The sequence below is a fragment of the Paraphaeosphaeria sporulosa genome, assembly GCF_001642045.1.
Source record: "Paraphaeosphaeria sporulosa strain AP3s5-JAC2a unplaced genomic scaffold CC84scaffold_8, whole genome shotgun sequence".
NCBI lineage: Eukaryota > Fungi > Ascomycota > Dothideomycetes > Pleosporales > Didymosphaeriaceae > Paraphaeosphaeria > Paraphaeosphaeria sporulosa.
The window spans coordinates 105,289-120,607 of record NW_017253367.1 but is presented as its reverse complement, the minus strand read 5'-3'; the positions used below and the strand labels follow the sequence as shown (position 1 = coordinate 120,607).

General features: G+C 50.7%; 7 protein-coding genes across 7 annotated transcripts; 3 read left to right on the top strand and 4 right to left on the bottom strand.

The window, feature by feature from the left end:
- Positions 1–432: 432 nt before the first annotated feature.
- Positions 433–2,121, top strand: CC84DRAFT_1166374 (uncharacterized protein). Its single transcript, XM_018178946.1, has 2 exons — positions 433–856; positions 929–2,121. Exons 1-2 carry the CDS (start codon positions 583–585, stop codon positions 1,876–1,878), a joined length of 1,224 nt encoding a protein of 407 aa, XP_018032899.1. The 5' UTR covers positions 433–582; the 3' UTR covers positions 1,879–2,121.
- Positions 2,122–2,267: 146 nt separating this feature from the next.
- Positions 2,268–4,315, top strand: CC84DRAFT_1124257 (prenylcysteine oxidase-like protein 1 precursor). Its single transcript, XM_018175684.1, has 5 exons — positions 2,268–2,350; positions 2,407–2,536; positions 2,585–3,599; positions 3,665–3,984; positions 4,075–4,315. The coding sequence occupies exons 2-5, from the start codon at positions 2,422–2,424 to the stop codon at positions 4,239–4,241; spliced, it is 1,617 nt and encodes a 538-aa protein (XP_018032898.1). The 5' UTR covers positions 2,268–2,350; positions 2,407–2,421; the 3' UTR covers positions 4,242–4,315.
- Positions 4,316–5,352: 1,037 nt separating this feature from the next.
- CC84DRAFT_1178170 (uncharacterized protein) lies at positions 5,353–5,786 on the bottom strand (the record flags this gene model as incomplete). Its single annotated transcript, XM_018180323.1, has 2 exons — positions 5,353–5,681; positions 5,735–5,786. 2 exons carry the CDS (start codon positions 5,784–5,786, stop codon positions 5,353–5,355), a joined length of 381 nt encoding a protein of 126 aa, XP_018032897.1.
- A 595-nt stretch (positions 5,787–6,381) lies between these two features.
- Positions 6,382–7,456, bottom strand: CC84DRAFT_1188723 (uncharacterized protein; the record flags this gene model as incomplete). The annotated part of the gene is made up of 6 exons (XM_018181002.1): positions 6,382–6,638; positions 6,695–6,754; positions 6,857–6,905; positions 6,945–7,094; positions 7,131–7,244; positions 7,427–7,456. 6 exons carry the CDS (start codon positions 7,454–7,456, stop codon positions 6,382–6,384), a joined length of 660 nt encoding a protein of 219 aa, XP_018032896.1.
- Positions 7,457–8,304: 848 nt separating this feature from the next.
- Positions 8,305–12,081, top strand: CC84DRAFT_1250213 (uncharacterized protein; the record flags this gene model as incomplete). The annotated part of the gene is made up of 5 exons (XM_018184302.1): positions 8,305–8,556; positions 9,076–9,537; positions 9,589–9,862; positions 9,944–11,508; positions 11,767–12,081. The coding sequence occupies 5 exons, from the start codon at positions 8,305–8,307 to the stop codon at positions 12,079–12,081; spliced, it is 2,868 nt and encodes a 955-aa protein (XP_018032895.1).
- Positions 12,082–12,427: 346 nt separating this feature from the next.
- CC84DRAFT_1166372 (uncharacterized protein) lies at positions 12,428–13,978 on the bottom strand. Its single transcript, XM_018178945.1, has one exon. It carries the CDS (start codon positions 13,608–13,610, stop codon positions 12,540–12,542), a length of 1,071 nt encoding a protein of 356 aa, XP_018032894.1. The 5' UTR covers positions 13,611–13,978; the 3' UTR covers positions 12,428–12,539.
- A 756-nt stretch (positions 13,979–14,734) lies between these two features.
- On the bottom strand, positions 14,735–15,294 carry CC84DRAFT_1166371 (uncharacterized protein). Its single transcript, XM_018178944.1, has one exon. The coding sequence runs from the start codon at positions 15,226–15,228 to the stop codon at positions 14,890–14,892; it is 339 nt and encodes a 112-aa protein (XP_018032893.1). The 5' UTR covers positions 15,229–15,294; the 3' UTR covers positions 14,735–14,889.
- Between the last annotated feature and the right edge of the window lie 25 nt (positions 15,295–15,319).

Below are 15,319 nucleotides of genomic sequence, written 5' to 3'. Positions count from 1 at the left end.
GTCCCAGCCGGCTTGCTGGATTAGATTAGTGGTCTGCAGAGAGTTCACGCCAGATCGGTCAACTTCTCCACGTCGCAACTTCATCGTCGCTCGAAGCAACACGCTTCCACCGACTGGTTTCTCTATATGCACACTTTATGCTCTCCGCACAGCACACATGGCTAGCCGGGCTCTAATCCCTTTCCAGCGCAGCGAGCAAGGATTCATGTTTCGACTCGGCTGCGCGTCTGGCCACTCAGCAACGTGCATCCCTCCAAGAGTCATACACGGGCGGCTACGCGTGCGCGCAACCACTCACAAATGCAGGAACAGCTCGCTGGCGTGGGCAGCGGGGCGCGAGGTCGAGGCCGGCGCAAGGATGGAGGACACGGTTAACTATGGGTTCGTCCTCGGACGCGGCCCCGTCCCTGTCTAGGTTCCCTTTTCCGAGCAGCTAAAACGTGTGACTCTACCTCCACGATTGACGTGTGCACACCGTCCCGTCCGTTCACCTCTCGCTTGTGCATTCGTTTCTTGGGTATAAAATCCCACAATTGATTTTTTGCTGTTTTTGTTTTGCCTTCAAATGCATAGTTAAACAAGATGAAAGCTCAGGCTGAGAGGAGCGCCGGCAACGGCGAGGTCGCGAGTTGCGTGTCGAACCTCATACATGCCTTTACAGATGGATTGAATGTTTTCAAGCGATTGCGGGAACGGCGCAGGAAGAGGAAGAGCAAGCATAGAGAAAGGGAGTCGAGCGCTCCATTCGAACCGGAGCTGCAATTGAGCAACTCTCTGAGGAAGGGTCCTGTGGAGCTGCGGGAGAAATATGAGAGCTGCTACGGCGATAAAGGCGAGAAGTTTGCGAAAGGTGATGGTAAGTGGTTCTCGTACTACCTGTCATACAATGGCTGCCTGGCGCGCAATAGAATCGTGCTGACCAAGGCAGCAATTGCACATGCATCACTCGTGGAGACCCTGATCAAGTTCAATACTGGCCTAGTGAGGATTATTGCGACCTTTCTGCACCAGGACTCCAAGAGCAGTGATCTGCAGCTGGACTACAAGTCACTGACCAGTCTATCCGATATCTCCAGACGAGAGGCAGTCGACAGTTTGAACTCACTGTATCAGCGGCTGAGTCAGTCGCAATTGCAACTGCACCGAAGGTCAGAGTCGAGGGGCGACCCCGAGAAGAAGAAGCGCAGCAGCTCGCGGCAGCGCTCACAGGGCCCGACAGTGACGCGCGTGTCAGTCAAGACCATCGGAACCACTGGGAGTTCAAAGCAAACGCAGCTAGCCATGGTGCGACCAAGAAATGCCCGCAAAGGGTCGATGAGCAGTTCCAGCGGTTCATCGAAAGCACCATCTACGAACGTGAGCTCGCCGTACACGACGCCTCCAAGATCGCCACCGCTGCCGGAGTACTCGCCCAACGATCCCTTTCCGCCTCCAAAAGCTCCAGCAACCAAAGGCAACAGCACCGCGCCCAAGAAGCCGGCGCTCTCGATTGACACCGGACGGCCAACAACATGGCCGCAACCCAAAGCCACCAAAGCCGCGGCATTCACCAACTCGTTGCCAACACCTCCGGAATACTTTGCGATGAAAAGCCTGCCGCCTCACCTGCCGTTGCCGTTCTCCAATGCGACCCACAACATCCCTAGGCGACGCGCCGACAAGCCTACACCGTCGACCTATACATTTGCTTCCGACAGCACCAAGCTAGGCGAGATACCGCAGCGCAACTGGACGGTGCCATTCAATTACGAGGAGGCAGAGCGTTTGAATGCCGAAGCTGCTGTGAAGGGGCATCCGGTCACGAGAGCTCCTGCTGACCAAAAGGCCAAGACGAGGAAGGGGCTGAGGAGTCTGTTCAAGAAGGGGCAGGCTGCTTGAGGAGGTGGAAGTAATCTTATCTTGTTTTCGGTATTACGGGTATGGGTGTATATTTGCTTCACGACGACGACGAGACGACGATTGACGACTTTCTTTCTCTAGCGAGCATATACCCTTCTTTTACAGCGAGCATGGAGTTTGGGTTTCGTATTGATTGGATTTCATTAGTTGTTTACCGGTTGCCCTGTATTTACTGTTTATCGTAGTGTTTATGAGTACTAGCGTGATCATCATCAAGTCAACTCACAAACACTTGAACTTGAACTATTATGACCCTGACCTAGGAAACGAAGGTATAGTCAAACTGGTGCCACCATGCCGCGAGTCATGCCTTCGGGTGCTATCGATAAAGCTGCGAGCTGATCCCTGTCGCTATCGTCATCCTCTCACGGCCAATGTTTCGCTGCACGTCGTCCCATGGCCTGCATACCACCGTGGCTCGAATACACGTCTTCTTCGACGTAGCTCCATTGTATGCTTCACAAAGTACCACGAAGCTGCTCACAAAGCCTTGTCCTGACTGTCTAGGTGACTCGCTCGAGAATGCATCTCACGACCGCCGCTCTTCCGCTGCTGAGCTTTGCCGCAGCTCTCCGCAGTAGCGGCAATGGCCAGCTCGCACAACCCGCAATAGCACCCAAACGCGTCGCTATAATTGGTAATAGATTTATCCACATCCAGTCTGTACGTTGCTGAGGCGTTCTAGGCGCCGGCGCGGCAGGCTCATCCGCTGCGTACCACCTCGCACAGTTCGCCCAAGACTCTGGGATACCACTACAGATTGACGTTTTCGAACGCGACTGGCACATCGGCGGCCGTTCCACCACAATAAATCCCTGGTCAGACTCCGACCAAGCCGTCGAACTCGGCGCGTCCATCTTCGTCGATGTAAACCACATCCTCGTAAATGCGACCAAGGCCTTCAACCTATCCACAAACAACCGCGAGAACCTCCTCGCAGATATCCCAGAAGTAGGAATATGGAACGGGAAAGAAATCGTCTTCACAATGAACGAGGGAGGATGGTGGGACTTGGCGAAGCTATTTTGGAGATATGGATATGCGCCTGTAAAAGCGAATAAATTGATGCGGGAGACTGTGGACAAGTTCCTGCAGATGTACGAGCGGCCGCTTTTCCCATGGAACAGTCTGAGCGACGTGGTGCAGCTTGTGGGCTTGACTGAGGCGACGGGGCTGACGGGTGAGCAATACATGCAGAACAAGGGCATTTCGCCGAAGTTTGCGAATGAGATTGTGCAGGCGAGCACGCGCGTCAACTACGCTTCGAATCTGGGCACGATTCATGGTGTCGAGGCTATGGTTTGTTTGGCTACGAACGGGGCTATGAGTATCGCGGGGGGCAATTGGAGGATCTTCGAACACATGTTGAGCTCGTCCGACTCTATCTCGACGCACCTGAACAACACCATTACCCGTATATCGAAGCAGGCAGATGGGTCATATAACTTGACAACTATCGCCGGCCGCGTCTCGAGCTTCGACGAAGTCATCTTGGCTGCACCTCTCCAGTTCTCCAACCTTGCCATCGATCCAGCACCGGAGCATACGCCCGAGGAGATTCCCTATGTAAAGCTGCACGTAACGCACTTTGCGACGCCTCATAAGCTGGATCCGTCAGCTTTCGGATTGGAGGCAGACAAGCCGGTGCCTGAGTATGTGCTTACGACCCTGCAGGTCGATGAAGAATATGGATCAAAGCCGTAAGTACTCAATGAGCACTCTGGTATGCCTTTCTTAGTTATGGATCTTGCTGACGGATACCCAGGAACGTGGGCCGCGCCGGCTTCTTCAGCATCTCAATTGTCAGCTCGGGCGTAAATGTCCACGGATCCAAGCCACGCAGCGAGTACATCTACAAGATTTTCTCGCCAAAGCGGATCGATCATCAATTCCTTTCCCGTGTGCTTGGGCTTCAGGTATCGAAGGAAGAGGCTGAGAAGGGCGACGTCGATGGCACGGTTAGCTGGATCAACCATTGGGAGGTCCACTCGTATCCCTATGAGTATCCTCGCGTAACGTTTGATGAGATCAAGCTGGATGAGGGACTTTGGTACACGAGTGCTATTGAGAGTTTTATTAGTACAAGTAAGTACCATCACAAGACATTTGCCCTAGAGATAACTTGGAGGCGGCTGCCTCGCGTATGGTTTAGGGCAATTGCTAACGCTAACACAGTGGAAACAAGCGCGCTCTCTGGGAAGAACGTCGCACAGCTCATCGTCAACGGATGGAACAAGCAATCTGGGGAGAGCTCTGATGGTGAGGGCTTGAAGACTGGGGCGAATTGGGACTTCAAACCCTTGTTGGATAATGGGCAGAGACCAATGAAAGACGATCTGTGAGGGTTGACCGGAAAGTCAAAGTAGTGATGCATGCATTTCCCGTAGATGTGCTACATGAAATCATGATGATGGAAATTATCGAAATTGCCATCGGGTAATCTTTGAGAAAGTGATGTTGCCGCTCTCGGTGGTGGGCAGATGCGCCGCGCAAGCTCTGGGCTGTTGAAACTATGGGGTTCTTAGCTTCTATGGTGTGTACGAGTTCGATAATCGTGTGAGGGATCTCTGATCATGAGGTTTGGATGCGATATTGATTATTTGGACACATCCTGGAAAGCCTATGCACACGCTTCTTGGGTACCCAAATCTGCTAGAAGAACACTACGCCGTTCAAACTGTCGGTCATGATAAGTAGGTGTGATTGGTTTAATAGATAAGCAAAACATGTGTTAGAGTCGGCATCGGCTTTAGTATATTTGCCAGACTTTGTGAAGCCTTCGCCAGTCTGATTCTTGGCAGGTGACCCCAGGCTGAATTGACTTACTGGGGGCACTAGAAACATACTGCATCGCTAGTGTTGATGGGCCAGGAGGCGTCATTATCATCGGGTCACCTTGTTGGCTATACCTGGTAGGTATGATTGGACTATGCTTGATAGATCTTTTCGCTCGCTATCATGACTTTGTAGGAACAACAGAGCAGCGTTGGAAGCACGATAGCGTCCCTTCTAAGACTTGTCTAAGTGCAGTCGCTTCGATACGTCGTCTTCTCTATGGACATAGCCTCGACCTCGCCTCCGTTATGGGTCCGCATCCTCCATATCCTGTATTTCCACACCACGCTGATTCCGCTGTCGTAAGACTAATTTCTTACAAGGCAATGTCGCTGATGAGATTGCTCTGAAGGAAAGTGCTTCAGTGGTACTGTAGCTGACCCAATCAATGCTGCGAACTCAAAAGACAGGCTCGTCGCTGAATGTTTTGGTTAAGGACCTGGCCATAAGTTCAATTTGTCCTCGATGCAGCCATCTGTTGCGCACAGCTAGGCGAAGGCTAAGGTGGCCCTGCGTCCATCGGCGGAGTGAATGGTTGTTGGATTTCGTGTGCTTCTCATTCTCCTTCAGACGTGCAAGACAAATATGACGGTCAATATCTTCTGAGAGAGACCAGAGTTATGATGGCTCCTCGTATCTTCGCTTGTCCAAGGCTATTCGTTGATTGAATTGAAACGTCGAGAATGAGCGATCGCCAGACTCCACGAGCAGCTCAATTGAGGCGTCGATCAAGGCCCGGGTGAATGAGCCTTCACCAGGAAGTTCAGTCATCCGGTCGATCGTGCATGCGATGAGTAGCTCAACCTTCTCCTTTCTGTTCCGATTACCATTGCTGGCGGATTCCCACTTGCTGACGGTTTGCGCAGTCACTGTGCTGTCATTTGCGTATGCCGAATCGAGTATGGCCAGGATTTCTGACTCATTTTCTTCGGCTTGTCGGTTTTTCTCTGCCTTGGTCTAATTCGCTCGGGGCTCATGTGAATAAAGTTTATCCTTATACCTTTTGGTGGCAGCCAGTTTGAGAATTCCGTGGCTCTTCCGATGGAGACCATGCCCGCAGTGATATACAATCAGTAGACTATCAGGACTACCACGTTTCATCACAAAGGTAGTAGGTGACGCGTCAGCTGTAGCTGTGGCTTCGTTGTAACGTTGATTTGAAAAGTCTCAGTGCGAAAGTTGTATCGCTCACGAAATACGGTCTCAAGTTCCTCGACCTTACAGATTTTTAGCAAGATGCAAGATTGAGTACACTGTGCTGCCACAAGGTGAGCAATTTGATCTCCACATTTTTAAGATAATTTTGTCGGAGCGGGCTTTAAGCCAAGGCACCAAGTCCGGTAAAGTTATCCGGAAAGAGAGACTTGCCTCTGGGGAGGTATTCAGATCATCGAGCTCATCCGCCCACTTTATCAATAAGACTGGCACGTTAGAATATCCGTCCAGCCTCAATTTCTGTGCAATCGAATCGTTCCACCATGCCTGCATATCGGTCGTACGCTGTTGATCAAACACCAGTGGCCAAGTTGATGCTACATCGGCAGACGTATCCGCGGCTGCGACATTTCTTCCGCGAGGGACAGCGCCTTTGTTGTCGTGAGTGGATGATAGAGGCTTTTCAGTGATTTTGACATCAGGCTGTAGAAATCAAGGACCTACCAGCGCTTGTTCTAGTCCGGGCGGCATGTCGGCCTCTTGGTCATTTTGTATCTCGCAGAGCAGGCGAATGAAGGCTCTTTCCCTACCTTCTCCGTACAACAGCGACATATGTAGATCGAAGAGACCAAATAGGCAGTAAGCAGCATCTTCGTCGGTCTTGCGCTTCATTGTCCACGACATTCGTTCGTCAACACTGAAGCTCGACAGCGGGTGTCCTTCGAGAGCTCCATGGGTGATCTGCGTCACTTGTTGAAGTTGATGAATGAGCGAGTCCTTGTCGCCTAGCTGCTCGCCCCCTGACGAGAAGGTTCAACAATCGCAGGAGCAAGTAATTTCTGGAGTGTCCAGCCTTTGTAAATCCCTGAGCAGATCACTTTGACGTTCAATCGCCGAGGAGTCACCTACCGCGTTATGTAAGTGTACAAAGTAGTTGCAATCATGCACACACCCCCTTACCATCTACTTTGTTCAAGAATGAGCGTGCGCATATGGTCAATTTCCGGGTCATGTGCCTGGCCCCACCCCAGGATAGACACATCTGTCAACTACACATAATATTTCGCTGCATTCTGGTACCATCGAAACATGGAATTGATCGCTTCCGATAGCTCAGCACTGCTAGACTTGTCAATACAGCAGGTATCGATCCAGAAATATCTCAAGCCATCATTCGCAACTTTCTCAATGCAAAACCGAATTTTCTGATAGCCTGCTTATTCGGTCGCGCTGCCCGCTACCATATCTTGGTCTACGATCTCGTCGACAGCGGCTCCCCAGATATGTGATAGAATCACATAAGCAGGAATGTCGCCATAGATTTCAGCAAACTTGACACCACCATCGTTTTGGAGCTGCAAGGACGCGTAGAAATGAAGTTGCTGCTTGAAGTTTCCAACTACGAGAGTATAAGGGCTGTGGGTTGAAGGTTGTAAACAGAGTTGTGCTTATAGGTGACCTAAGAACTGGTCCGAAGCGAGGACTCGCATGGTTGGGAGATTGACGAGGATCATGAGAACACGTGGGAATTAATTACCCAGTAGTCATTAGCGTCGTGTCCAGACATGACTTTCACCGCGAACACGGAAGGAGTTCACCACTCAAGTACAACCGCGTTTCGTTGTCCATCCCAACGATGTGGCAGAAGCAGCCTACACTGACCGCGCGTCTCGTCCGTATTTGCTAAGCGCCGCTCAGCGACCCCGACAGGCTTCCTTAGGCGACGCCCCATCGTTAGCGAGACCCGGAGACCTCACGCGCCGGCATGGCCTTCTCCAGTCCTAGCGTGGGCTGGAAAGACGCACGATGTGATCTTTGATACTTGATAAGATCAGGGGATGGTCCTTGCCTTAATATTTCGCGAGGTTGGGACTCAGCCTTGCGTTGAGATTCGGAGCTGAACTCTCCACATGATTGCTTCTTCGTCCAAAGCAGGAAGTGATCGGCGAACCACATAGACAATCAGCTCGTGTCTCGGTGCATGGAATGTGCGCCCCCAGTCGTTCGCGCAATGAATCGTACTCTGATGAAAGGCTGCGCCAAAGCCTTCCAGTATACCCTGACCATCAGCAGCCCCCATGAACCATGTGGAATCAGTAATCTTCGGTTTTTGTATTGATTTCTCGATACGGAACATGATTTAAAACATGATTGGCGGTTCCTGGCCATGTTGTGTGTGTCGTCTACTTTGCCTGGATGCGCTAAGCGCTACTTCGTATACCGAGTCCAGATGCCGTCGAGCTGAACAACAGAGCCGTAAATGCGTGGGTGTTGTTATAACACCACTGTTCGCATCCATCCTGGTCTCACATCATTACCTGTACACATCATACCCATTCTGGGCTCTAGCAACATTCTCACTTCTTATAAATCACCGACCAATCTTGTCTTGGTCCTCATTATATCCCGTGCATCATGAACAAAGCGCGGCAGAAACACAAACACAGTGCCATTAACGATGAGGACAGCAAGCAACGAAAGAAACATAGAGGCCCGGAACTCCTTGAGTTTGAATCTACGGACGTTAAGACCTACGTATACAACGCTCTACCGCCAGAAAGAAAACGCATTAGACTTCTACGTCTTTTTGCTGGCGTTTTGGAGAATCCACAGATCAACTGCGAGATGTTTGAGGCTGAGTTCGATGGCCATGGTATACTGAGGCATGTTGGAAATGACGGTCCAACGAGCGGAAGAGTAAAAGGAATATTGAGCCACGCTAGCATCGTGGATACATTAAAGACACGCTTGCCTAAGCTAAGCCCCGAGGAAGCTGGAGACGCATCGCAAGAAAAAGTTGTCGAAGAAACCGTCCAGGTTGTCACTCCTAATTCCCAACCACCAGGTGGTGCAGGTCCTTTACCTACGAATGGCGCTGAAGGCTCATCACATTTGAATGATGAGGCACAGCGAATCCTGGACAAAATCAATGAGATCGTGGAAGGTATTAAGCTCATCTCCTTCCCGGTAGTTGGGGATGTCTTGGATGATACTATCATGCCTCCCTTCGGTTTTGATGATGTGCAACTCGATGATGTGCTTGATAGGGCTAAGCTCAGAAAGGCTCTCGAGAATACCACGATCAAGGACATTGTGGACATGACCAAGCTTAGAAGGGTCTTGAGTAGAGTGGAGAGAGAGAAAAATCCAGACCCAAAGTTTGTTGCAGTGCTCAATGGGGTCAAGCTGGATGAAGTTCTGAAGAGTTCCCGACTAGGGAAGAAAGAACCTTATCATGCACTTTCCTGGCGATGGGGCGACGAGGATGACGGAAAATATGCCATCATGATCAAAAGGAAGGGAAATCTGTTCAAGAAACGCGTATCGAGAACCTTAGGCCTTGCCTTGAAATTCCTTCGTCTCAAGGAAGACCGCGTTCTCTGGATTGATGCCATCTGCATCGACCAGAAGAACTTGGAGGAGCGCAGCTTTCAGGTCTCCTTGATGTCCCTCGTCTACACTGGTGCGAAAGAGATATGTGTTTGGCTGGGTGAAGACGACGATGACAGCACCCAAGCAATCCAGTTTGTGAAAGACGAGATCAGCCAACTCAAAGATTTTGATAAACTCTGCATCGATCAGCAACACTCGCCGAAATGGAAGGCTCTTCTGGGGTTAATGCAAAGAGACTGGTTTTCTAGACGTTGGGTATGTTGCAATGAGACTACATACAGCTGAGCATCTCTAATTGGTATATAGGTAGTGCAAGAAATAGCGTTGGCAGAAAAGGCGCAAGTGTATTGTGGTCCCGACCAAATCCCTTGGGTTGATTTAGCAATTGCAGTGGAGCTTTTTGTTGAGGTCGAAACCGCAACACATCGGCTCTCCGAGCTCATAAAGAAAGACGATGCCCACAATGTAGTTCCATACTGGTTCGAACACGTCTCAGAGCTCGGCGCAAGCGTTCTCGTGAACGCAACGGCGAGAATCTTCCGCGGACACAAAGGGGGTGGCTATGGACCCTATATCGGCGGTAGTGACGATGATGCCGCTGCTGGGGGAAGTTCACCCAGGGACGACTCTACTAGAAGACGCTCTTCGAGGAAGGACCAAGTCCGTCGAAGTCTTCTAAGTCTAGAATATTTGGTGACTTCACTCTCCATCTTCGACTGTGGGCGCCCTCACGACTCGATATATGCGCTTATAGCTATTGCCCGAGATGCTGCTCCTCACCCACCATCGTCGCTGACTCGACGGACGAAAGAAGCTCTCATAGCTGAAGTTTTCTCTGACGCGATCGAACAAAAGCCATATCCTCTTGACTACAATAGTCCATACCCAGACGTGTGCAAAGAGTTTCTGCAGTTCTGTATTAGAGGTGCAGCGAAAACCGACAAGGTTCAGGCACTAGACATTCTGTGTCGGCCGTGGGCCAAAGACTGGCGGCCGAAGGAATATATCGCTACACCTGAGGCGACATCTACGAAAAAAGTTGGAGAGTCTGAGGAAAATCCACCCAAACTACCACCAATACTCAAGCATGAAGGTGGTTGGATGCGAGGGCCAAAGGGAGCCAGGGTGGAAGACAACCGCGACATGACAGAATACTTTTCAAAAGCGACACCGCTTGATTCACCAATGACTACGCGAGGAGCGAAGGAGACAAATGAAGGCGACATACACATCCCTGCGAGTCGAAGATGGTTTCCAAAGGAAGAGAAGACCAAAGACAAGAAGAAAGAGAAGCGGGAAGGTGGCGGTCGCAAGGACCGTAGACCTAGAGATTTTGAGCCACAACATGTTGACGATCTAGCCTTGCCCTCATGGGTGGCAACTATAGCTGGGGCGGCTTTCGACATATTCCCCCATCCAGGTATGGATATGGTGAAAATGGGACGAAAGAACGCGGACCCACTTGTGGGGACACCACAGGATGGTCGTCGTAACTACAACGCTTGCCAGCTCTGGGGAGTGGATGTAGATGACATCAAGTTCCGCAGACGAGCTCGGCTCGGACATTACAGCTTGTATGTCAAGGGCTTTCGATTCGATCAGGTTGAAGAGGTATCGCATGTCTCTCAAGCGGGTACGATTCCATCCGCCTGGCTTGACCTAGCGAAATGGTCCAAGGCAAGAAGGACCAGAGGACTATGGGACGACCCTGGTGACCCACCAGATGATTTCTGGCGTACGCTTGTTGCAGACCGAGGTATGCATAATCAAAATCCGCCCTACTACTATATGCGGGCTTGCAAGGAAACAGTCATGAAAGGAGGTTTGCGCAGCAATGCAGTCGATACATCTTCATTGATCCACAACGAGCGAAACTCTATCGTAGCGGAATTCTGCAGGCGCGTCCAGTCCGTGATTTGGAACAGGGCTTTGATTCGCACAAAAGGGGGAAAGCTAGGTCTCGCTTCAGATGGTGTAAGGAAAGGAGATTGGGTGTGTCTCATCTACGGCTGCACAGTTCCTGTAATCCTGCGCAAGCACGGTGGGCTCAAAAGTCAGCAAGAGTATGACAGAGAGAGGTATGAAGATTGCATCGAAGCACTAAGGCGATGCATTCGCAAAGCCGCAAAAGCCAGGTTCCGTAAAGCACAGTATAGGAATCTGAAAAAAGAGAAGCCCGGGTGGGAGGTGGATGTCCAATCCAAACTCGCAGACTACAAACAAAAAGTCAAGGACAAGCTTCATGAGGAAGAAGAGAGGATTCTTACAGAACTCAACAGAAACAGAACAGACAAATTTGTGCGAACTTCAACCCCTCGGCCGGTAAACGCGGATACGATTGCCACTGAACACCTGGACAATACTGTTCATTCTTCATCCCCTCAGCCTATAAACGGGGATACGTCGACCGGCGCGGACAGTCCAGACAATACCGTCCAGCCTAGACCTCAACCTGCAAACGACGATACGACGACCGGCGCTGAGAATCCGGACAATGCTGTCCCAGCCTCAACTTCTCAGACTGCAAACGAGGGTAGATCCACTCATGATATCCTATTCAAAGAAGATGACCCGGTCATCGTACCAACACTGGACACGGAGCTTGACGAAGAAATAAGTGAATCTGAAAGCGAAGGCGATAGTGAGCGGAAGGAACGACAAAAGAAAGCCTTCGAGATGGATCCTTTTAGATTCTATAATTTTCTTGGGGAAGCATACATCCATGGCATGATGGATGGCGAAGCAGTGCGCGAGAAGTTCTACAAGGGCAAGCCGGACCATATTTTCGAGCTACGCTAAGTGCGCAGGTGCTTTCTAGTTCTATTGTCGAGCGTTCCGCATACATAGTTTTTTCTTACCAAACAAAGTAATGTGTCCCGTGGCAGGTGTCCGTCTGCTCATGTACGCCGAGTTTTCGTGTCAACATGAACACTGCGTACAAGCCGAGGCCTTCGGCAGTCGAATCCAGGACGGCCTGTCCTGATGCAACTTAGTCTGCCATCTAGCCCAAACGTTTCAAGCTGCTACCAGGTACAGTACGCATTTGATAGGTGGAGATGCGGTTTTAGAGGATCATATGATCGAACACAACTCAGTTCGATTGAGGAAGTAATTGAGATCTCTTGATTCGAATTGCGAAGTACTTCAAGAATTGAAATGTATAACTGAAAGCGGAGAAGGGTAGCTGAGGTGAATTGGTGCACCGAGCGCACTCAAGCGCTTCACTGGAAGCGCAGAGCTGCGCTTACCTTGCATGATCAGAGAACTTCCCAACCATCTACCACCCCGCCCTCCCTCGAGCTTGCAGGTGAAAGCAAAGTATCTGACCATTCCTCGTCCTCATTCGTATTATTGTCAAAGCTTTCCCAGTCCGAGACTTTGCCTGTGCTGCGCCGTGGTGGCCGCGAAACATTCAACCTTCGTTCTTCCCCTGGGATAACATCCATGGATGCTTCTCCCTGGGGTGGCGCCTCATCAACATGATCCAGTTGGCGGCTTCCTGCCGACAAATAAGCCCTGAAGCCTTCCACATCCTCGACCTCTTCCACCCACCCATCGTTTTGCCCTCGGTCTAGCTCAATCTTCACACCATTTCTCTGCAGTAGACACTCAAAGACTTTCGCCATACTTGTCAAGCGCGGATGCCACAAATTGAGCCCGAGCACCTGGAACAAAGGCAAGTTATGCTGAACCCACTCCGCAAGATCACGATATGCTTTCGTAATATCTTCAGTCTGGCAGTCTTCCTCGTGAGGCAGGATATTCAGCGAGAATCCCGTGATGTGTACCCGCGCAAACAGAGAGAGTCCGGCGAAGAACCTCTGTGTTGCGTATGCTTGATATCTCCCTCTCGGACAAGGCCCAGTGACGAAGAGAAAGTTGCGTCCACGGTACAAGACAGGGAGTGCTTCTTCATATATTGTCTTGTTTGTACTCAAGATATTGCCACTCGGCCGCCTGCTCAGCTCCTCCTGTGTCGCCGGTCGAAGGAAGTTGATCTGCCCGCTATTCGCATACGCCTGTGAGGGTACCCATAGATCTTCCCATCCGCTTGCAAACTTCACCTCAGGTCCGTGGCATTTGTACCGCGTGTACATGTGGTCTTTCGTTTTGATGTTCGTGGTCCGAGGCTTTTCGCGCGGACAGCGGCACAGGTCGATCTGTGGAACACCGCCGAATGTGGTGTTGCTCGGATTTTCCAGCCAATTCCATTTGAGCGTGTAGTTTATGGTGGTTTCGTTTTCGTCGGGATGAGGTGCAAGTAGGTGTGCGTATATTCTTTCGCGGACTGGCGCTGGGAAGTCTAGGAACGAGAAGTGGGTAGCCATCTAAGGAATGCAGGCGAGAGGTAAAGATACGTGGAAGACTACCGGCACTTGAATTTCAAAAGATTCTTCTGATCCTGCTCGATAGATATGCTCCGCGTAGTCACCAGAGGCCGGTATGCAGTGCGGCTTAGGTGGTAATGATGGCAGCACGTGTGTACCGCCGCACATACCGCTCTTTTACTCCATCAGATCCACCTTATGATTAGCCCAAATGGGATGCGCGACGTTTGCCTGGCGCCTAAATTTAGCGTTGTTGACGCTGCGCGCTGCGTGTGAGACGGACAGCGCGCTCATGCGTCCAGCATCTCCTCCTTAGCGGATGCGCCACATTTCGTGGCTGTGCCCAAAGCACGCGCACGATTGGCTGTTCGGGGCTGCCGCGAGGCTGGCCCTTCGAGAAGGTGTTCTGGCTCGGACAGAAAAGTGATAATCTTCCGAGCCGGAAAGAAAAGCTTGACGCATGCTCTCCGAAATGGACGCAAGGCTTCCAGTCGAGGTGATGTGTCATCCGCCGTAGCTCACATTACTCGCTTCTGCTTGCTCTCTAGCACATGTCGTATCACGAGACACGCATGCGCCTAGAATAGATCCACCAACGCATGCATAAGTCTTATGTCCGCGGACCGACACTGACATCCACGAAACCTTCTCATTAGACTTTCGTACGCTCCCTGGAGTTGATTGTCTACCACGGGAAGTTATGGTACTCGGACTTTGTGCACTATGAAGCAAGAGCAGGATATCTTTAGAGTGATGATCTGACTTTTAGATGAATGACGTGGGACGATGCATCGGTATCAACAGCGGTCAAGAAGCGGTCCAAATCGTCGGGTCCGATAGCATCACATTCCAGTTACAACGGTCTGCGCACTCCGTTTCCAACAATCTCCCAGCCAACCACTGGAGTCGTAGAACAAGCGACCGGAGCCAGGCGTGATAGCACATGTTGCCAGCTCTAGGGAAGCCCTCTCAAAGCAGCTGGCCATGCCTAACGATTCTCCCTTCCTACGTTTATGATCTTTTCACAAGTCTTCGTTCAACCGTCAAACGTATCCTCGAAAATATCGCCCGTAGATCTACTAATCTTAAATATATATGCATTGTCAGGATTATACGGGATTATGACGGTAATCGACACCGAGTCTGCGCAAGTATGTTCAGAAACAGCACTCTGCCCGGCACACGACCCACGACCCTCTCATCGAACCACAACTTCTCTACAAACACTGTCTACCACCACGTGTGAACATTGCCGCCCAAAATAGCACAGCGAGTGAGGTTACCTATAACCCAAAATTCTTGCCCTCGTGTTCCACAGTGCACTGAACATCCTCAAGAATGTATCGCTCGTATCTAATCTTGGAAGAACCCGCGAAGTGACTGGCCACTGTAGACAGTGAACATATTCCGAGCTAGCCCACTTTTGAAGATGGGCTTGATTACGCCACGCAGGGGTGGAAAATGCAGATGTAGCCAACACAAGTGTCAGGACGTACGTTATTCCGACCGAGAGAGTTTCTATAATTATGCGTGGTGTGTGTACATAGTGGTACATGCGAATCCTGCTTTGAGCGCATTGCTCGTATACCTGTCTAATGTTAGACCTTCGAAGATCCATCATGTAAAACTCTTCCGACGATGATCGACTTCGAATTCAGATTTGGAATACGCAATCAAGGCTGTGGTTGCGCATCTGCGCAATCAGTGCA

Excerpts from the sequence above, each read along its gene's own strand:
- CC84DRAFT_1166372 (XM_018178945.1), bottom strand. The coding sequence starts at position 13,610 with ATGGCTACCCACTTCTCGTTCCTAGACTTCCCAGCGCCAGTCCGCGAA.
- CC84DRAFT_1166374 (XM_018178946.1), top strand. The coding sequence starts at position 583 with ATGAAAGCTCAGGCTGAGAGGAGCGCCGGCAACGGCGAGGTCGCGAGT. Across the intron at positions 857-928 it reads GAAGTTTGCGAAAGGTGATG|CAATTGCACATGCATCACTC; the intron begins GTAAGTGGTTCT and ends TGACCAAGGCAG.
- CC84DRAFT_1124257 (XM_018175684.1), top strand. The coding sequence starts at position 2,422 with ATGCATCTCACGACCGCCGCTCTTCCGCTGCTGAGCTTTGCCGCAGCT. Across the intron at positions 3,600-3,664 it reads GAAGAATATGGATCAAAGCC|GAACGTGGGCCGCGCCGGCT; the intron begins GTAAGTACTCAA and ends ACGGATACCCAG. Across the intron at positions 3,985-4,074 it reads TGAGAGTTTTATTAGTACAA|TGGAAACAAGCGCGCTCTCT; the intron begins GTAAGTACCATC and ends ACGCTAACACAG.
- CC84DRAFT_1166371 (XM_018178944.1), bottom strand. The coding sequence starts at position 15,228 with ATGGATCTTCGAAGGTCTAACATTAGACAGGTATACGAGCAATGCGCT.